Source organism: Sapajus apella, unplaced genomic scaffold (assembly GCF_009761245.1).
Source record: "Sapajus apella isolate SASKATOON/1434 unplaced genomic scaffold, GSC_monkey_1.0 scaffold14, whole genome shotgun sequence".
Classification (NCBI taxonomy): domain Eukaryota; kingdom Metazoa; phylum Chordata; class Mammalia; order Primates; family Cebidae; genus Sapajus; species Sapajus apella.
The window spans coordinates 13,054,256-13,075,683 of NW_022436954.1; the positions used below are offsets into that span (position 1 = coordinate 13,054,256).

Genomic DNA, 21,428 nt, shown 5'->3' on the forward strand with positions numbered 1-21,428 from the left:
CTGGCTAATTTTTTGTATTTTTAGTAGAGATGGGGTTTCACCACGTTGGCCAGGCTGGTCTTTAACTCCTGACCTGGTGATCCACCCGCCTCCGCCTCTCAAAGTGCTGGGATTACAGGCGTCAGCCACCAGGCCCGGCCTAATTTTTTTTTTTTAATCGTCTCTGTAAGGATAATGGAGATTTTTTTTTTTTTTTTAATTGTCTCTGTAATGGAGATCATTACGGGGGGAATTTCTGCACAACCCCTGGGTCACTAGTTCTCCAAGATTTGGGGGTGAAGAAACTGAATTCAGATACTGTCCAAGGACCTTATTCCAGAACATCTCCGGTTATAGGAGATAGCTGGGTTAGCGACGTGGGGGATCAGGTGTTAGCAAAGCCATCCAGAGACTTCCTCCATGAAACCTGGAGGGCTCCTAGCAGGGCCAAGGCCATGCATGGGCTGCCTCTTCAGTGGAAAGACAGACATGCCCCGTAACCGCATTGGTGCCTGCTTTGCTACAGCATCCCTACCCTCTTTTTCGGTGTGCTTTCATCGAGTGCTGAGGGAGACGACAGCTTCCACAAGAATTCCTCCCCGGCGGGCCTTTCCTCCTGCCTCTTGCAGCCCAGCCATCTTCCCTCAGCCCTCAAGTCCCTCGAGAGTTAGCCTCCCGCCCAAAGCGCTCCTTCTGCTCTGATTGGTTCTCCCCGAAGCCTTCGGCCAATGGGGATGACGTATTCCGGGGGACGTAGGCCCGAGGGCTCGGGAGGAGGAGGGGCATCAGGCTCCGCGACGCACCGGGAGCGAGGGTGGTGGCACGAGGTGTGTGGCGCTGGCCGCTTGGCCCCACGACCCTCGCTATCACCACCACTCGGTGCATGTGGGTGCTGAGGCCCGCAGAGATACAAGGGCACCAGGGGCCGCCTGCAAAGTCTGTGCTGTCGGAGGTGGCGGTGACGGGAAGTCCTGAATTTGGGCCTCCGGGATCCCCACGCTCCATACCCAGAATCCCTCGCGCCTAGAAGTCTTTCTTCAAAGGAGTTGAGCCAGGGCGTCCAAGCGTGCGGGGCACCCCGCTGTGCAGGGCTCTCCCTGAAGCCCTGTTTTCTCCGCAAACCCCGATTCCCTTGCTTCTGGACGGGGAGGTGAAGCACTCAGCTGCTGGCCCACCTGCGCTTCTTTGCTCAGCCTTTGGACTCAACCTTGGACACTGAGAGGAAGCAAAGCAGGCTGGACAGAGGACAAGCACAGGGAGGACAACAGGAGCAAAGTAATGCAAAGCTATTCCAGGTTGGGTCTCGGGGCAAGGCCGGGCGCTCGTGGATGGGAAGCTTCCCCAGGGCCCTTGCAACAGCTGCCATCCTCCATCCGCATCTCTCTTACTGGGATGGGGATTGATTGAGCCTGGCTTCTCTTTTTTATCCACATCTGTCTTACTGGAATTGAGCCTGTATATGTGTGTGTGAGAGACGGAGCCTCAGGCTGGAGTGCAATGGTTCTATCTCGGTTCACTGCAACCTTCGCCTTCCGGGTTCAAGCGATTCTCCTGCCTCAGCCTCCTGAGTAGCTGCGGTAACAGGCGCGTGCCACCATGTCCGGCTGATTTTTGTGTTTTTGTAGAGACGGGGTTTCACCACGTTGGTCAGGCTGGTCTTAAACTCCTAACCTCACGTGATCCGTCCGCCTCGGCCTCCCAAAGTGCTGGGATTACAGGCTTGAGCCACCGCGCCGAGCAGGAGGCTGTCTTAATTTACCTTTTCACTCCTCTTTCCTGATAGTTTTGACGTGAATTGTTCGGACCCTCAGTGCCACCTGATAGAAAACGGCATTCCAGGAAAGGAACACAGCTGTGCAGTGAGTGTGGGGGTTTCGGTGCTAAAAAGCTGTACATAAGCCTTAAGTCAGAATACTCAGTTTGTTTTGGAATGGGTAAAATGCTTAACTCTCCTTGCTCCATTGTTAGCCTGGTAATTAACTATACAAACCTAAAGGCCAAATTATTTGCCCACTGCGAGGGTCAGTCAGGCTTGCTTTGGTCAATAACACGCAGCCATGGTTCTGTGAGAGACCTTCCGGCAGAGTCAGAGGCTTCTCTTCTTTATTGTGCACCCTCTGCTGGTGTGATAGAGTGAGCTCAGGGTGCATACGACTTACTAGACATGATTTTATACCCATTATTGTTTCCTTAAAAGTGTTAAATTGAAGATTACACCCGTGGAGCTGGGATGTGGTGCTCAGAAAGAATACGAGTAGTCAGCATTGTAGCAGTTGAGTCTCAGTGGTAATGGAAATGAGGAAGGCTGAAGGATAATAATAGCTATACCATTTAGGACATGGTAGTTATTTTGTGCCAGGCACTTACTATGCTAAACAATTTTACCTTCATTGACTCATTTAATGTTTAAACAACCCTACAAGTTAAGTACTATTATTCCCATTTCATGGATAGGAAAGTGAGACTCAAGAGAAATTAGGTCACCTGTGTGAGATTATACAGCCAGGCTAATAAATAGAGCCAAGACCCAAGCCTAGGCTTATCTCTGAGCTCCCACATGTAACCACTATGATAATTTTCTTTCTTGAGATATCCTTGGCACAATTTCTGGGCTGGTTTCCTCAACTATATTATAATAGATACCATTATCTCTTACTTTCAAATTTCCCCTGCCATTTAAAAGACAAAAAACAAATTAGATATAACCGTGCCTCTGAAATGTATTATCTCACCTACAGGAGTCTGATTTGTGAAAACCTAGAAGGTTTGTTTACAGTCTGCCAATATGTGCTCTCCTGCCAGTCCCAAAATCCTATACAGGAACCCCCGGTTCCTCAGGTTAGCTTTTCTGCAGCTTCATAACCAGCAGCAGAGTGGTGTGTTCTGTGATGTCCTTCTGCAGGCAGAAGGTAAGAGACTGGTGGGAATTCAACTGAAAACTCACTATAGACTAAGATAAAATGAGTTCAGGGCCAGAGGGTAAAGGACAATATCAGCAAAATGTTACTGCCTTTGACCACTGTAAACTATTTGGTAAAGGGCTGTTTGTTTCTAGGACAATTACTACGGTTTTCAAGAGTGAAATTGTGACTGTACTTCTTTCTCTTAAATAATGAATCTAATTGTAAAGTTTTATAAGCAGATAAGATCTATATAACATGGATAATATTCTAATGGGATGGTTGTGAAGATTAACATGTTAAGTACTTAGAACAGTACTTTTAATACACTTACCACAATATGTGTTAGATGATACTATTCTGTTTTCTTTTTTTGAGTCTTACTCTCTAGCCCAGGCAGGAGTGCAAGGCGCAATCACAGCTCCCTGCAACCTCTGCCTCCCAGGTTCAAGTGATTCTCATGCCTCAGCCTCCTGAGTAGCTAGATTACAGGCATGCACCACTATGCCCAGCTAATTTTTATATTTTTAGTAGAGATGAGGTTTTGCCATGATGATCAGGCTGGTCTCAAACTCCTGGCCTCAAGTGATCCACCTGCTTCAGCTTCCCAAAGTGCTGGGATTACAGGCGTGAGCTACCACATCCGGCCTCATTTTCCCATTTTCTTGCCAAGCTATTAATTTTTTAAATCTTCAGATTGAGGATTTTTGTTGTCTGATGCTGGAACTAAAAATTTATAGCTTATTTCCACCCCTTTGCTTCACACTGGAAATGTTAATTCAGCATGAAGTAGACCCTAATATATAATGTACAAGACCCTAGATTAGGAGTCACAGTTTACTAAGTAGATTCTGATATTTAATGTACAAGGCCCAAGACTCGGAGACAGTTACTTAGTAACTGTCAAATGGGCAGGTAACTTTATCTCTCTGGGACTCAATTTCTTCATTCATAAAAAAGGATTATGATCACCAGTATTGTATAGCACTCTACAGTTGGTGGAGTACATACAATATAGTGTCTCATTTGATTCTAACAGCCTTGTAAGAAAAGTCATAGCTATAACTCAATCAAGACAGTTGCAGGTGGGCAAAAAAAAAGAAAAGAAGAAAAGTCATAGCTATATGGTTCCAGTTCAACAGATAAGTGAGTTGAGGACTACAGTTAAGTGACTTGCCTGTTGTATGCTAAACACTGTGCTAGGGTGGTCATATAAAAGTTCCTCTTCTTAAGGAAATCTTATAAGGGGGAGACAGACATTCAAGTATCCAGTGCATTCAAGTAACTGTGTGATATATTAAAAATATAATTGCGGAGGGGGCAAAAAATAAATAAAAAATATATAATTGGGTAAGTATAGGCAGACTTAGGAGTCAAAAAGAGGAACATCCTTCACAGACTTGAGAAGACTGGAGGACAAGGGTTAGGGAAGTTTTCTTGGAATAACCCTTAGGTGAGATCTGAAGGACAAACAAGTGGGAGGAAGCAGGGAAAGATTTTTCCTGGCAGAGAGCAGCATGTACACAGGTTCAGAGATGTGACCAGGGGTTTGTTCATTATTACTAGAGCACAGACTATAAGAGGTGTGTTGAACAGAGAGGAACAGAGAAATTAGTAAACATGTTAGGTCTGATGGGTCATGCAAAGGAAGTAGGTATTTTTTTAGGACACTGGGAAACGTATTGAACAGTTTTATGCAGGAGGTTATGATCTGATACCTCCTTTAGAAAGAACATTCAGGCCAGGCACGGTGGCTCAAGTCTATAATCCCAGCACTTTGGGAGGCCGAGGCGGGCAGATCACGAGGTCAAGAGATCGAGACCATCCTGACCAACATGGTGAAACCTCGTCTCTACTAAAAATACAAAAATTAGCTGGGCATGGTGGCATGTGCCTGTAGTCCCAGCTACTCGGGAGGCTGAAGCAGGAGAATTGCTTGAACCCGGGAGGCGGAGGTTGCAGTGAGCCGAGATTGTGCCACTGCACTCCAGCCTGGAACCTGGCGACAAAGTGAAACTCTGTCTCCTAAAAAAAAAAAAAAAAAAAAAAAACATTCAGTCACTATTGGTTCCTGCGCCTAGATAGGCAGGTATTTCGTAATCCAGGAGAGCGGGGATGGTGGCCTGAACTGAGGCACTGAGAAGAGAAAAATATGAGCTATTAAAGAGAATTTACAAAAGTTGCTTAAGTGGTTAAGGGCATAGACTCTGTAGCCAGACTGTCTGGCTCAATTTTTTTTTTTTTTTTTTTTTTTTAAGAGACAAGTTCTCCCTGTTTCCCATGTTAGTCTTGAACTCCTGCGCTCAAGTGATCCTCCTGCCTTAGCCTCCCAAAGTGCTGGCATTACAGGTGTGAGCCATTGCGCCCGGCCTTGAATTCAAATTTTGTCCTGGCTGCTTTGCAATTGTAGGCATATTTCTCAACTGTGCTGCAGTTGGCTCATTTATAACAACAGTAGCTACTTTACAGGGTTACATTGAAGATTAAATAAATATTGGTAAAACAATTAGAACAATGCCTGATGATACATAATAAGGACTCAACAAATATTAACTTTAAAAAATACCTGATATTTAATTAGAAGCTGGGCACCGTTGCTCATCCATATAATCTCAGCACTTTGCGAAGCCAAGGCAGGAGGATCACTTGAAGCAAGTTCAAGACCAGCCTAGGCAATGTAGTGAGACCTTGTCTCTAAAAAATAAAAATACCCAGGCACAGTTGCAATCCCAGCACTTTGCGGGGGCCAAGGCAGGCAGATTGCTTTTAGCCTAGGAGTTTGAGACCAGCCTGGGCAATATGGCAAAACCCTGTCTCTACTAAAAATATAAACAGTTAGCCAGCTGTGGTGGTATATGCCTGTAGTCACAGCTACTCAGGAGGCTGAGGTAGGATAATCACCTGAGCCAGGAGGTTGAGATTGTAGTGAGCTGTGATTTTGTCACTATGCTCCAGTTTGGCTGACAGTGATACCCTTTCTAAAAAAAAAAAAAAAAAAAAAAAAAAAAACCTGATATTTAATTAGATGTGATGGTTAAGGGACGGAAAATTAAAAATGACTTATGGTGAAAACTGGGTGAATATGATGCCTTACTTTGAAGTAGAAAATGGGAGAGGTTTTTTGGGGTGGGGAATGATAAGTTCATTTTCTGGAGAAGTTCCACTGAAGTTGCTTGGAAGGCATATATGTAGATATACCAGCTGTGGTATGTTTATTCCCTCAGGAAAGAGATCTAGGTAGAGGTATGGACCTAGGAATCATCAGCAAGCCTTGTGTAATTAAAGCCATGGGGGAAATGAAGTGAGATTGCCTGGAAAGTGCCCATAAAATGAGATATTTAATAGGCACTGGCTCTTAACTCTGGTAGAGATTCTAGCTCAGAACCCAGACCACTGCCTACGAGCTCAGCAGATAATTGAACCCTGATTGTCTACCTCCAAAGCTCTTTCTGTGAGACCACAAGTTGCCTCTATAAAAGTTTTTGAACTCTTGTGTGAGTCAATAAAATTAAATTCAGCAAGAAGGATGATACTCTTGTGTCAGGTACTCAATACATCTCAGTGAGAAGGACAGACATGGCTGCTGTCCTCACAGAGTTACAGCCTAGTGAAGGAGAGGGATAATTCCAATATAGATAGGTAAGAGCAATGATAGCTACAGAGTACCTCTGCCCCAGGAGCACCTAACTCAGACTTGCGGCGGGGTGGAGAAAGGCCTTTTTTTTTTTTTTTTTTTTTTTTTTTTTTTTTTTTTTTTTTTTTTTGAGACAGAGTCTCACTGTGTTGCCCAGGCTAGTCTCACATAAAGTGCTGGACTCAACCAATCCTCCTGCCTTAGCCTCCCTAGTAGCTGGGATTACAAGCACGTGGCACTGCATTCAACCCCAGGGGAAGGCTTTCTGAAGGAAACAAGTTAGCCAGGCAAAAGGTAATGGCAGAAGGTTCCAGACAGGCAGAATAAATTTTTTCTTTTACTTGAAGTCCCCATGGAAAGAAAATAAGAGAAGGGACAGTACATTTTAGTAATGTCTATGCTTAGCCCATGAACATGCCAGTCTACATTAGATAACAAAAGTATTTGGGTTTCCCTTCAGGTGAGGCAGTTCCAGCTCACTGCTGCATCCTGTCGGCTTGTAGCCCCTTCTTCACAGAGCGCCTGAAGCGGGAGAGACCAGCTCAGGATCAGAAGGTGGTGCTGGAGCTGGGTGGCCTGAAGATCAGGACACTTAGGAAGCTGGTGGACTTCCTGTATACCTCAAAAATGGAAGTATCTCAAGAAGAAGCCCAGGATGTGCTATCTGCTGCCCGTCAGCTCCGTGTGTCTGAGCTGGAATCCCTTCAGCTAGAGGGTGGAAAGTTAGTGAAGGCCCCACAGGGCCGAAGACTCAACCGAGAATGCTTACAACCAACAAGTGCTGCACCCATCTCAGCCAGAGTGGTGACACCCAGCCACCACCCTCACACCGCACTGCCTGCTACTCAGACTCTTTGTCCTCTTGGGGCAGTAAGATTGAAGTCTTTGGGGAAGGAAGAGGAGCCCCAGGAGAACAACCGACAGAATTCAGACAATTTGTCTGACACTCTTCTGCTCAAGAGGAAGGCCAGAGCCTGCCCAACTCTGCAAGAAGAAAGCTCTTCATCATCAAGCCACAGTCAAGGGCCTAGAGAATGCAAAAATGTCACTGCCCTTAATCCTACAGTGCTCTCCCCATCCAGCTTGTACCCCTCTGTGGACAAACACCTGTTGCCCAGAAAGATCAGGCTAAGTCGCTCAAAGCCATCGCCTGATATCTGTACATCAAAGCCTTCCAGCATTTTAAGTGGATCTAGCTCAGTGCCTGCAACCCCTGGCCGGCGTCTTTGGCGGCAGAGAAGTATAAGTAAAGAAGCACCAGAGAACAAGCCAAAACCAGGGAGAGCTAGTCCTCTAAAGAGCATCCCAAGTCCATCCGGTCTTGGAAAGACAGGTGGGAGCAAGAAGCATAGCCCTGATGTCAGGGCACCTAATGCAGAGTCTGCAGAGGAAGGGCAGGTTGGGAGAGTTAAACTTAGGAAGATTGTCAATGGAACTTGCTGGGAAGTGGTGCAAGAGCCTCCCCTCAAAAACTCTCAAAATAGTCCCCAGATCCCAGATCCCGGAGGAGACTTCCAAGAGCCTTCAGGAACTCAGCCATCCTCTGGTAATGAGCAGGAAATGTCATCTACTAGAACAGAACTGTGTCAGGACTCCCCCATATGCTCTAGGATACAAGACATTCTGGTCTCTGCTAGTGAGTCCCCAGATCACCCAGTGGTGAAGTCAGAGTTTGGATCCAGTCCAGAACTGGTTAAGAAGGAACCTGTGTTGGCTATTGACTGCAGAGAGCCCTATACATTTGACACAGGCCTGCTGGAGCAGCCCTGTGAGGCTGAGGAGTACCGAATCACAAGTGCTGCTGCCACCAGTGAGCTGGAGGAGATCCTGGACTTCATGCTCTGTGACTCAGACATTGAACCACCTGGAGAGTCTCTGGAGAGTCCCAGGGCTGAGGGCTGCAGAACCCCTACCTACCATCTGACAGAAACAGGAAAGAACTGGATTGAAGGGGAAGAATGGTGTTTACCAGATATGGAACTCTGGTCCAAGGAGCTCACAGAATTGGAAAAGGAACCTACTGGTGAGAACAAAGAGCCAACTGAGCTCCTTAGCCCCCTTGTCATGCCCTCTGAGGTGAGTGGAGAGGTGCTTTCAGTAGGAGGCCCTTGGACACCAGACCTTGAAATTACTAGCTCCCAGCCACTGGATGGTCAAGAAGACAAACTTAACCATGTCAGCTCCCTTGACCCTCCCGAGAGGTCTTATGGGGACCTCTCACCTCCCTGCTCAAACTGGGTGGAGACTGGACTGGAAGTCTCCCTGACTACAGATGAGTTATTGTACCCTTCTCCCAAGGCAGGCAAAGAGGTATCCGGTCACTCTAAACTACTAGGCTCACTTCCTGCCAGCTCTGAAGAGGAAGAGATTGATGTGGTGGACTGGACAGCAGAGGGGAAGCTGGTACCCACTAGTGTTCCCTCTGTATGGCCTGACCCTTCCTCAGAGTCAGAAACAGAGGTAGATATACTAACATAGTGGAGGGGAAGGGGGAGGGGACAGGTTAGGAGCCCTGGGAGGGTGGGAAGGGTTAGCTAGCAAAACACTGACTGGCAGAGAAGCTGGCATATGCCTTGTCCTCTTGGCATAAGAGGCAGATGTACCCCTTGCTCTTTGTAGGTCCCTTCTTCCCCTCCCTAAGCCTAGTGAGCCAGGGAGAAGCCAAGGGTACAGTAGATAGAAAACGATGAATTTGAACCTTATTATTTCTTTGTAATCTGTTTTCCAGTTAGTGACAACTGAAACTGTGTGCTCCCCAATTCCAGTAGGTCATAGGTAAGAGCCAAGGCCAGGTCTCTCAGGTCATAAGGCATCTAGTCAATTTAGGAAAAGCTGAGAAAGAACACCCTCTGTGGTGGGGTACTGTGTAAGAAAATGTTCCAGAGGAAGGTGTGAAGCAGTGTTGGGTGGAATACCAAGTGGGTGGGAGTGATGGATACTGTCTAGCACCTAACATGGGGTTTATTCACTGCCAGTATTGAGAAGTCTAGCTAAAACCTCTGCAGGGGCCAAGAAGATGTACTTCATCATTACTTCCAAAAAGTAAGTTGAAAAAAATATAGATGCTTTTTAAAAAAATAAATTGCTTCCATAATTTTTACAAGTATTTCTCATGTTTTACTAGAGACCCTAAAAGTTCCAGATCAGGCCAGGTGCGGTGGCTCATGCATGTAACCCCAGCACTTTGGGAGGTCAAGGCAAGTGTATCACTTAAGGTCAATTTAGACCAGTCTGGCCAACATGGTGAAACTCCACCTCTACTAAAAATACAAAAAAATATTAGCCAGGTGTGGTGGTGTGCACCTATAATCCCAGCTACTCAGGAGAATGAGGCAGGAGAATCGCTTAAATGTGGGAGGCAGAGGTTACAGTGAGCCAAGAGTGCACCATTGCCCTCCAGCCTGGGTGAGGAAGTGAGACTCTGGCTCTTAAATTTTTTTTTAAAAAAAGTTCCCAGTCACATGGCTATTCTGGGCTGTGAAAAACACAAGGACTACCAACACCACAAGGCTGGCTTTGTCCATCCCTTAACATAAGATTAAATTTTACTCTATTACTCAAATACTTTATTTCAACTTTTATTCAACCAAATCCAGTAACTTTAGCAATGCCTTACTAGAGGGCTGTCTCACAACTGAACCTTCATTTCTGGCGGGGAAGAAACCATGGCTTCAGGCACATGACTGAAGTTTGGCCATGTTCCATCATTAATGTTCCAACACCACCAGGGACATAAAGCTGCAAAAACGAGAAAGGAAATAAGGTTAGAGAAAGGATCCAGGCAATCTTATGTTCCCTAACCCTTGAACTCACAAACCCTGGAGCTCAAGGACTGCATCCTTCCTCCCAATCTCACTCAAGTGCAGAACAACACGCCAAAGCACTGTATGAAGGGCTAGAACAAAGACAAGGTCAAAATATTTGTAACCTAGTGTGATGAGACTGTAGTGCAGTGTTAACACATGCGGCAGTAACAGAACACCCTAGCAGGAAACAGAGTGGAGGGATAAGCATAAATGAACATGAATAAAACTGCAAATGGAAAACTTGTCCATACCCCCCGGGCAACAGTCAACTACATCTTCCAAAGGACGTAACATTGCACTTAGGGCACACTAGATAGAAAACAGTATTTACAGGTCACAGTGGCTCGCGCCTGTAATCCCAGCACTTCGGGGGGCCGAGGCGGACGGATCACGAGGTAAGGAGTTCGAGACCAGCCTGACCAACGTGAAACCCCATCTCTACTAAAATACAGTACTTCACCGGGTGTGTGGTGGTGCGCGCCTGTAATCTCAGCTACTCAGGAGGCTGAGGCAGGAGAATCGCTTGAACACGGGAGGCAGAGTTTGTGGTGAGCCAAGATCACACCACTGCACTCCAGCCTGGGCGACAGAACGAGACTACTCCGTCTCAAAAAAACAAAAAAACAAAAAAAAACCCTTTTTTTCAAATAGGGTCTCCCTATGTTGGTCATCCACTCCCGCATCGACCTCCCAGAGTGCTGAGATTGCAGGCAAGAGCTACCCACGCCAGGTGGGTACTTGTAGCCACACCAAGATCAATCCCTTCTCTTCCTCAACAACGGCCGCCCCGCCCCCCGCTTCCCATTTCAAACCTCAGCATGAGGACTTCTACCCAAATCTCACTACGACAGGTACTTCTTCAACTCTTCCACCACCTCTTGAGGCTCAGGGAATTTGAGTTTGCGCGGGGGCCCCTTCTTAATCCCAGTCCAGAGCTCCGCACCTGCGAAAGGACAGCAGGAAGCGAAATCCTACTACAGGTACTTCGCAAGTCACGAGCACGTCTCTGAGTCAAAAGATTGCTGCTGTTTCAGAGAACAGCGCTTCCTCTCTTCGGAACCCACGCCCCTCTCCCCCACACCCGGGTCCCCACTCACTGCTGCCGTCCGGGCGCAACAGCGTCACCTCGAAGCTGCCCCTCCGGGGCTTGGCTGGGTTCACCTTTACTGGAAGTTCTGGGGCTTCCAGGCGCAGCGCCTGGCTCAGGGCCGCGGCGTTGCGCCCATAAACGCGTCAGCTAGTGCTAGGGAGAGACTGGGAGGTGAGAAACCGCCCCTGGCCCGCGGCGCTACCGTCCCCTCTCCCCCGTTACTCTCCAGGGCCCTCACCAATGCTCAATAACAATGGTCGCCTCCTCCACTCCCTCCCCGCCGTTCGCCAGCTTCTCTCGCTTCTCGGTCGTGGCGACCACCGCGGCCTCAGCCTTCCGCTTCCTCCCGCGGGGAGCCATGGCGCCTAGGGCCGGGCTGAGAACGCAGCGGACCTGCTGGATAGGGGGCGGAGACGCGACCACTAAGCGGTAACCCGGCAGCGAAGAGTCCGGCTCCGCGGCGCAGCCCGGAAGCTCAGCTCCCACAGCGGAAACCTCTCCCCAAGGAGCGGAAAGCGTGGTCCGCAGCGCCCACGTGGCCTGGAGGCGGACCTTAGGGCACAGCCACTTTGCATCAAGGGAACGGGGAGGTACGGGAAGCGCCCGACGGAACCACCCACCACTTCGGGTCGAGGGGACAGGGGATGCTGGGATGGTGAACACAGCAGGAAGGGTCGGAGACTAGGTAGGTCCGACCGCAAGCCTTGCTTCACGCAGTCTTTTACCTTTGCGTTCCGCTAAATGGTGTGTGTCACGATCCACCGCCAAACTCTCCTCCCTGGCATCCGGGGACCAATCCCAAACCAACCCCCCACCTAACAACGTGTGGCCCCTATTCAAGGCTTATGGAAACTAGCCTTCTTCAACTCTTGCCAATCCTGGGGATCAATGATGCGCATTTGGTGAAACCAAATAGGATGGCCTTTGACGTTAAGATGGGCAGAGTTCCTCAGAAGTTGCCAGGCTTTTCGAATACAGAAACACACAAAGGCACAATCAAAAGGAAATCCCAATCTTTTTATTATGGAAAACCATCAACTGGGTGTGGGGAGTTGGTCAGAGTGGTTAAAGTCCAGTGGATTTCTCCTCCAAGTCCTATCCCACAAAGGAACGTCTCAAGCCTCTATTCAGCCTTTCTCAATCCCCACAAAATAAGGGGATGTTCAATATTGTCTTCAATGATTAAAAACTTGTGGTTAACGGTTTCCCCTTAGGACTAGTGACAAAGTTAGGCTTATACTTTTAATGAAGGCCATAAACAAGCCAGGGTCCTTGAGGGAAAATTCTTAGTGTTCTATACCCCAGCATCTTACCTTAGGGTTAAATCTAGGTCTAACTAAGCTGTGCAGGTCGGCTAAAATGGAATAATGAAACCAGTTTCAGGGAGAAACCATGGAGATGTCTGAATCGTTGATAAGAGTTAACACACTGGCCCAAGCTTGAAGGGAAACCATTTTCTCCTCTACCATGAGATCTCTTTCTTGCTCCAGTGAAACAGTTGGCCCACAGCATGGCAGGCTTTCTTGTAGGGTGCCTGACAATTCCCTAGATGCCTCTTTAAAAATCAGAAGCAGCACCCTGCCCCACCCAGTCACAGCCAAACGGAAAACATAAATAAAAGGCTGTAGCCTCAGGCTTGTGGTTATGGAAGGAGCCTGGAATTGACAGGAAGCACTGCCAAGGTAAGGATCTTATTTGTCCTTCTTGCTTTCCCCTTCTGACACGCTGGTGGGGCTTGGGGCCACAGGCTGCTCCTCGGGGATATTGTCTCCAGCCTTTGATAGCTTCTTGGCCCGCTGGTATAGCTCATTTAAGTTAAATTCTCGGATCACATTCTCCTGCACAAAAGAGATGCACAACATCAGGATCTGGGGTTGGAAGGGAGAGTAAGGAGCCTGGGAAGTTATAGGTATTTTACACATAGTCTGGGAAAGAAAGGAGTAAGCAAAGGACAAAAATCTGCCCTAACCTTCCTCTTTTTTAGGTACCCAGAAAAGTCAACTAATAGTTAAGTAGCCCTTATATGCCAATCACTGTGCCAAGAATTATACCTAAATTATTTAATGTAATCTGCAAAACAATCCTGCAAGCCAGGGGTTATTATCTCCAATTAACTGACAGGGAACCTAACACCTACAGACAATATGTGCAGGGGCCTTCGAGACTGAATCTTATACCTAGAATTGTTCCCCAGTACTAGCAGGTCTGGCACATAATATATATTTGCTAAGCGAATTAATACGTGAGGTCTAGTAACTAGTCCACACCCTCAAAGCTAATGGGTAAATGGCAGAGCTGTGAATCAAACCCAAGTAGGGCTTGAAAGCCCATCTACTGCTCTACACCCTTCATGCACCTGCCCTTTTTTTCAGGTACCTCCGAGAAGGTCCATGAGACAGCTCGTCCTTTCTTGTCAATCTGTGGGCGCCGCATTACTTCCTTGCCACCTTGGAACAGGATCAGTGTAGGGAGTTGTTTGGTGAGGGGTGATGTGCTCACTTTGTACCTGCAGGGCCCAGAAAGTTCTTTAAATGCCCCTGTATATATCACTCAAAGTGATTCCCTACTCAGACCCTCTTCCCAGGTCCTTACATACCGTGTACTGACATCAGCATAGCGTCCAACATCCACCTTCCCAAAGTTTAGCCCTGTACAGTTGTACCTGAGAAGAAGATATTATTTAATATATTGAAAAAAAAGAATGGATCAAGGAAAATAGAAATATAGGTATTTGGGAGGTGAGGAGGAGATGCCTTTGGTTGCCATGTGTAAAAAAATCAAGGCCAAATGGGAAAAAAAAAAAAAAATTAAAGCCAAAAACAGTGAAAGGGAAGGCACAGCATCTCAATTTCCATCATCCCTCCCTTTGCACTACTCACTTGAGGGACAGGTCAGCATAGATAGGAGCAAATGATTGGCAGTCATTAGACCAATTGGCAAAGAACTCCACGATCCAAGTGACCCTCTTGTCCCGTTCTAGTTCCTCCTGCCAAATACAGGGAAGAAAAGTGAGCTGGATCACACAGCCTCCTGGGAAGGTTCACAGCTTAGCATCTGATTCCTCGTCCTGCCATTCCCTCTCCCCTGGCTCTCATAATGAACCACGTGCCCCGACATCCACTTTGAAGCACTGTTGTTCCGCCTACTGAGTAGAGAGCACAACTACAAAATTACCCACAAGGGACCCAAGAAACAGAAAGGAGGAAGAGCACTCACATCAATGGTTTTATCATTGAAGTACTTGATATTCTCAGGGCCCATATATAGGGGGGGTTTGCACGTCATCAGGAACACTAAACACAGAAAGAAGATGTCAGAGGAAACATAAAAGGCCTTACACAGGGAATTTACTTTCAAACCAACTCAAGGAGTTCAGCCCCCAAAGAATACACACTTGTGGATGTATGTAGACCACCAATACATCCTCTGCCTCTAAAAATACAGTCTCTATAAACTGTTATCATCTGAGCTACATACATAATTAATTAGATACAAGATATGGAAGGAGGGTATGGAGAAGCATGTTTGGGATTGCAACTGTTGGGACTGTGGTTTCCACAATCAAGTCTATCAACACAGTCTTACAAAAAATCCAAAGAAAGGCAGTCTCCTCACCTATGCAGAGTGTGATGTAAAGCAGGCCCATGCGAATATCCAAGCGGAAGAAAAGAATTGCGTTGGCCACTTTACTAAACATGAAAATGTTGCCTATATGTTGCTCCACGGTAACTGAAACAAACACAGAGATGCCACAGGTCAAGCTGGGCTGTGCACTCCTATATCCCATTCTTTGTCCCTCTTTTTGGGGCACTTTGAAATGGGAAATGGGGAGGAGATAGAAGTCCAAGTTCAAATTCAGCCTTGGAATTAAATATAGGACACATTTACCAAATGATTGCCACTCTCTTAACATGAAGGAAAGCACCTCCGGAGGGCATTAGGTCTAACCTTGAGACTGAGAATTGGGCTTAACTTACTGGATCTGCGGTTCTTCATCATCACAATGGCACTGAGGAACATCAAGATCTCCACTTCTCTCTGGAACAGAATCAAAGTGTTATAACAGGAATGCAGTGAATAGAGGGAATTTAGGTAGGAAAGGGAACTAAATATGGAATAAAAACCAATAGCAATCCAAACTGGGAATGGTAACAATAAAGAAAGAACTGTAGTTAGGTAAGTTGTACTGGGGTAAACATCAGTCAGAAGACCTGGATTCAGGTTCTACCTCTGCCACAAACTTGCTGACTTGCTGATGCTTTTTTTTTTTTTTTTTAACGGAGTTTCGCTCTTGTTGCCCAGGCTGGAGTGCAGTGGCGCAATCTCAGCTCACTGCAACCTCCGCCTCCCCCGTTCAAGTGATTCTCCTGCCTCAGCATCCTGAGTAGCTGGGATTACAGGCATCTGCCACCACACCTAGCTAATTTTTTGTATATTTAGTAGACATGGGGTTTCACCATGTTGGCCAGGCTGGTCTCGAACTTCTAACCTCAGGTGATCCACCCGCCTCGGCCTCCAAAAGTGCTGAGATTAAAGGCATGAGCCGGCCGGGTGCGGTGGCTCAAGCCTGTAATCCCAGCACTTTGGGAGGCCGAGGCGGGTGGATCACGAGGTGAAGAGATCGAGACCATCCTGGTCAACATGGTGAAACCCCGTCTCTACTAAAAATACAAAACATTAGCTGGGCATGGTGGCGCGTGCCTGTAATCCCAGCTACTCAGGAGGCTGAGACAGGAGAATTGCCTGAACCCAGGAGGCGGAGGCTGCGGTGAGCCGAGATCGCGCCATTGCACTCCAGCCTGGGTAACAAGAGCGAAACTCCGTCTCAAAAAAAAAAAAGAAAAGGCTGAGCCACCACGCCTCGCCTGCTGGTGCTTTTCAACAAAGCACTTAATCCCTTAGCTTTGGTTTCCTCAACTGAACAGTATCTATTTCAAAATGCTACTGTGAGGATTAAATAATAGATTAAAAAGAGTTAGGCCGGGCGTAGTGGCTCACGCCTGTAATCCAAGCACTTTGGAGGCCAAGGCGGGCAGATCACCTGAGGTCGGGAGTTCAAGATCAGCCTGACCAACATGGTGAAACCGTGTTTTTAAAAAAAAAAAAAGAGTTGTATAAGGCATGATATGGTGTAAAATCATAAGATTATTATAATCAACTTAGTGTAGAATAAAACTTTTCTAGTAAGTTTTCTTAATAGCCCATTAATATAATATCTGGCTATCCCATGTGTTTAATTTTTTGTTTTTGAGACAGGGTCTTGCTCTGTGACCCAGGGTGGAGTGCAGTGATGCGATCTCTGCTCACTGCAACCTCCACCACCTGGGCTCAAGCAAATTCTCCTGACTCAGCCTCCCAAGTAGCAGGGACTACAGGCGCACACTACTGCACCTGGATAATTTTTATGTTTTTTGTAGAGATGGTGTCTCCCCATGTTGCCCAGGCTGCTATGGAACTCCTGAGCTCAGATGATCCGCCCGCCTCAGCCTCCTAAAGTGCTGGGATTACAGGCATCAGCCACAGTGCCCAGCCCTCGTGTGTTTAATTTTACTTAATCATTCCTCCCTACCCAATATTCATCATGATAATCTCATGTACTTTTGATATAATTTGAGAACTGAAAGGGGCTTTCATAGCTCTCAAAAGCCCTTTCGGTACTCTTGTCTTATAGTTTTCTCACCTTCTAGAACCTTCTTGTCCAGCCTGTGGCCCACATGCAGCCCAGGATGGCTTTGAATGGGGTCCAACACAAATTCTTAAACTTTCTTAAAACATGAGATATTTTTGATTTTTTTTTTTTAGCTTATCAGCTATCGTTAGGGGTTAGTGTATTTTATGTGTGGCCCACGACAATTCTTTAAAAGATTGGACACCACTGCTCTAGAATGTAAGTACCAAGTGAGCAATGAGACACAATAAACATGACAAAGACACTGGGAAGTAATTAAATTCTAAGCCCTTAAGTGACTGAACAGACTCTGTCTTGGCCAAGGGGACCCGAGAGAAACCTTGAAAACTGAGTTCTCAGCCATGACAGGGTGCGAGGTCAGACACACCTCTTTATACCCCCACCTTCACTCACCACCATCAGGCTTTCTTCCTGAAGGGCTAAACAGAAAGTAGCCCTTTGAAAAGACTTGCTCCACCTGATGTCAACCAATTGCCTGAGACTGCCACCCCTTTTGCAGTTAGGACAAAACAACCAACCAGCATTGCTTCCTGATAAGAGACCAGTGACCATGCAGCAGACCTGGCCAGGCTAAGGAGAATGCAGAGAGGGTTTTTGTGTCCTCTGCTTCACCTTTTGACAGGAGAGGGCTGAAAACTCCACCCTCAGATCACGCTAACACCACCACTTTTGAACATGGGTCTTATGGATGGACATGAAGCTCCACTCAGCATAACATGCTTCTTCTTTCATAAACATTCATGACTCTGTGTATCGCTTATTAAATATATATATTTGGCCACCCTGCTTAGCATAAGTTCCTGTTTCCTTTACCCCTCACTCCAAGAGTCTGTTTTTGCCTTCTGGCTTCTGAGTGGAGGCTATGCTTCCCTGCCTACCAGGATGGCCTGCAGGCTGCAACCTTTTATGAAAAATAAAGCTCTCCTTTCCAAATGTATGAGCTTTACCATTCTTCAGTTGACAACATAAACAAGATAATTTCAAAAACTAATGACTGCCCTGAAGAATCATACAGACCATTTGAGAGAAAGCATAGGGTGGGGTAAGACTACGGATTAGATAGTCCAAGGCCTTCTGTACTCTTCTGTTTACAATCCTGGGAGCCAATTCATGTCAGACAAAGCAACTGTGGTAGAACCCTGTCTCTACTAAAAAGACAAAACTTAGCCAGGCATGGTGGTAGATGGTAGATGCCTATAATCCCAGCTACTTAGGAGGCTGAGACAGGAGAACTGCTTGAACCTGGGAGGTGGAGGTTGCAGTAGCTGAGATCATGCCACTGCACTCCAACCTGGGCAACAAAAGAGCAAAACTCCATCTCAAAAACAACATGTAAAATCGGGGTGAAGGGAGTATGACAGACTTTTGTAAATATACCCGAGGCAGAAATTAGGAAGGATTTTCATGAATGAAACTAGGTGGGTTACAATTGGGAATAAAAGTTGTGGAAAGATGAATTTTATTTGATGATTATTTTTTGAGACGGAGTCTTGCTCTGTTGCCAGACTGCAGTGCAGTGGCGCGATCTTGGCTCACCACAACCTCCGCCTCCCAGGTTCACGTGATTCTCCTGCCTCAACCTCCTGGGTAGCTGGGACTACACGCACACACCACCACACCCAGCTAATTTTTTGTATTTTATTAGGGACCGCGTTTCACCATATTAGCCAGGATGGTCTCGAGCTCTTGACCTCGTGATCTGCCTGCCTTGGCCTCCCAAAATGCTGGGATTACAGGTGTGAACCACTGTGCCTGGCCATTTTATTTTATTTTTTTTTGAGACAGAGTTTGCTCCATTGCCCAGGGTGAAGTGCAATGGCACAATTTCAGCTCACTGCAACCTCTGCCCCCCACCCCTGGATTCAAGCGATTCTGCTGTCTCAGCCTCCTGGATGGCTGGGATTACAGGCACCTGCCACCACGGTCGGCTAATTTTTATATTTTTAGTAGAGACAAGGTTTCACCATGTTGGCCAGGCTGGTCTCAAACTTCTTGGCCTCAAGTGATGCACCCGCCTCGGTCTCCCAAAGTGCTGAGATTACAGGTGTGAGCCACTGCACCCAGCTGAACGATGAATTTTCAGAGAATTGTAGTTATCCAGGAGACCAAAGGTAGGACCAAAAGAAGCATTCTTTAAGGACAAAAAATGGGTCTATGGAGGGACTAGCTATTGCTACTGCAAACCTCATTTCCTTTTCTTGCTAGGCATACTGCATCTAGACTTTCTCTCTGTCTCCTTGCATCCAGGTAGAACTGTGTGACTAGTACTCCAGAATGGAATGTGAATGAAAGTGATTTACCACTTCTGGGCTCAGGCAGTTAAGAAGAGGTGTGCCCTTGCATTCCAGCTTTTTTTCATTTGCTGGCAGGTTGATGCTGGGATGATCCACGGTCATAGGTTGAAGACGGAATGAGCCTGGGTTCTAGAAAGGCTATATAATGCAGAGTCCCCTTGGTTGGTGTATTTAATTGTTTTTAAACTTCTTATGGATAATTTGACACATGCAGAAAAGAAGAGAGGTTAATTGAATGAACCCCTATTACCTAGCTTCAGCAGTAACCAACATTTTGCCAGTGTGATTTCCAATTCATATATGCTACCTATTTTTTTTCCTTAGAGAAACTTAAAGCAAATTTCAGCTGTATCATTTCATCTGTAAATTCCTCACTGTCTCTCTCTTAAAGACTTTAAAAAACAACCACAATTATCACTGACACACTGTTGTTGTGAAATATACAGTCATGTGCCCCATCATGACATTTCGGTCAGCGACAGACCACATATACAACAGTGGTCCCATAAGTTTATGATACCATATTTTTATTGTTACCTTTTCTGTATTTAGATATGTTTAGATACATAAATACTTACCATTGTGTTAAATTGCTTACAGTATTTAGTACAGTAACATGCTGTACAGGTTTGTGCCTGGGAGCAATAGGCGCCATAAAGCCTAGGTGTGTAGTAGGCCACCTGGGTTTGTTAAATACACTCTATGATGCTCCCACAAGGCCCATAAGGCCTAAGGACACCGCATGATTAGCAGGTTAGGACTTTCAGCCCCAACCCCTACCCCACCAGGCTGAAGTTTCAGCTGATCACCAATGGCCAATGATTTAATTAATCACACCTGTGCAATGAAGTTCCATAAAAACCCAAAGGATATGTTCCAGGAACCTCCCTGAGTTTAGCTCCTAGAACCTAGTCCCAATCACCAAGGTAAATAAGTAAACCATGAATTTTCCAGAAAACAAAAATTGGCTATTAACCCTAAGCATTTTTTTAAAAAATTCTACCAGAATAAGAATAACATAAAAACTTCCAGTATTTTGCATATTATACAAATAAATTAATTTTATAAAAGGTCCCCTGTACTTACTAAAAATCTTTATTCCTATACAGATAAATGAATTTTATAAAAGTTCTCCTATACTTATTAAAAATCTTTATTACTATACATTTATATTTTGGGGTCCCATTTTTTCTTTTATTTATATATATATATATATTTTTTTTATTTTAAAGATGGGGTTTCACCATGTTGGTCAGGCTGGTCTTGAACTCCCAACCTCAGATGATCTGCGCTGCCTTGGCCTCCAAAGTGGTTGGATTACAGGCATGAACCACCATGCCCGGCCTTTGGGGTCCCATATTCATTGAAGTGGTATCAGATATTAAATGAAAGATCTTTTGGACTAGCAAAGCTGCATTTGAGCTAATTAATAATACAGTTTGGAAAAAAGAGGAACCAGGAAAGGGAAGGAGGAAAAGAATAAGGGAGTGGGTTCTGGTAAAGGTAATGACTTATTTTGTGGGCTGGAAAAAGTACAAAAATTCTGGATGATGCTCCTTCATCTGAACACAGATGTTGCTTATAGGGACACAGGTAGCTTCCCCTGTACCTTCTTAAGGTTTGCTGGAAATGAGCTGACAAAAGGCAGATTGATAGAAGAGGAAAACCGTATCAATGCACATGAAAATACTAGTAAAAAGAAAGAGACATGTTAATAAAGAGACAAAAACCACTGCTGGTCTCCTTTTCCTTTCCAAATTTAAGATTAATGGGAGAAAAACATTTTGTATGACTAGTCTTAGGTATAGCGACTTTGATGTGTTTTTGGGATGAATATTCATATTGTCTGATTCTTTTTCTCCCAAAAAGTCTTTTTCTTGTTATATCTTCGTGTATTATTTTGTCGTGGAGAGGGTACCATAAAGTAGAACATCAGAATAAAGCCCCTGTAAGCCTATTGTTCAAGCTGGCCCTCCAGACTGGCTTGGTGAGTTTTAAAATTCTCATCAGAACAGCATACAGATTGTGCTGTGGGT

General features: G+C 45.9%; 3 protein-coding genes across 6 annotated transcripts in view; 1 reads left to right on the forward strand and 2 right to left on the reverse strand.

The window, feature by feature from the left end:
• The first annotated feature begins 2,764 nt into the window (after positions 1–2,764).
• Positions 2,765–9,252, forward strand: BTBD18 (BTB domain containing 18). Its single transcript, XM_032283351.1, has 2 exons — positions 2,765–2,888; positions 6,974–9,252. The coding sequence occupies exons 1-2, from the start codon at positions 2,765–2,767 to the stop codon at positions 8,989–8,991; spliced, it is 2,142 nt and encodes a 713-aa protein (XP_032139242.1). The 3' UTR covers positions 8,992–9,252.
• An 814-nt stretch (positions 9,253–10,066) lies between these two features.
• SELENOH (selenoprotein H) lies at positions 10,067–12,004 on the reverse strand. Of its 2 annotated transcripts, XM_032283349.1 has the most exons (4): positions 11,648–12,004; positions 11,417–11,562; positions 11,132–11,262; positions 10,067–10,251 (listed from the first exon to the last, which is right to left on the reverse strand). In XM_032283349.1, exons 1-3 carry the CDS (start codon positions 11,767–11,769, stop codon positions 11,162–11,164), a joined length of 369 nt encoding a protein of 122 aa, XP_032139240.1. In that variant the 5' UTR covers positions 11,770–12,004; the 3' UTR covers positions 10,067–10,251; positions 11,132–11,161. The 2 variants fall into 2 exon arrangements, with proteins under 2 accessions (XP_032139240.1, XP_032139241.1); XM_032283350.1 differs by lacking the exon at positions 10,067–10,251 and having other exon boundaries at positions 10,957–11,262; positions 11,648–11,999.
• Positions 12,005–12,405: 401 nt separating this feature from the next.
• The window catches only part of TMX2 (thioredoxin related transmembrane protein 2), a 20,356-nt gene continuing 11,333 nt past the window's right edge, over positions 12,406–21,428 (reverse strand). Inside the window, exons 2-8 of one of the 3 annotated variants that reach the window (XM_032283345.1) lie at positions 15,387–15,447; positions 15,025–15,138; positions 14,626–14,702; positions 14,289–14,395; positions 14,006–14,071; positions 13,786–13,915; positions 12,406–13,247 (exon numbers count right to left, since the gene is read on the reverse strand). In XM_032283345.1, the coding sequence (XP_032139236.1) occupies positions 13,101–13,247; positions 13,786–13,915; positions 14,006–14,071; positions 14,289–14,395; positions 14,626–14,702; positions 15,025–15,138; positions 15,387–15,447 (702 nt within the window). In that variant the 3' untranslated portion in view covers positions 12,406–13,100. Of the gene's footprint in view, positions 13,248–13,785; positions 13,916–14,005; positions 14,072–14,288; positions 14,396–14,625; positions 14,703–15,024; positions 15,139–15,386; positions 15,448–21,428 lie in introns of those variants that run through there. The other 2 variants (XM_032283346.1, XM_032283347.1) reach the window with 2 other exon arrangements.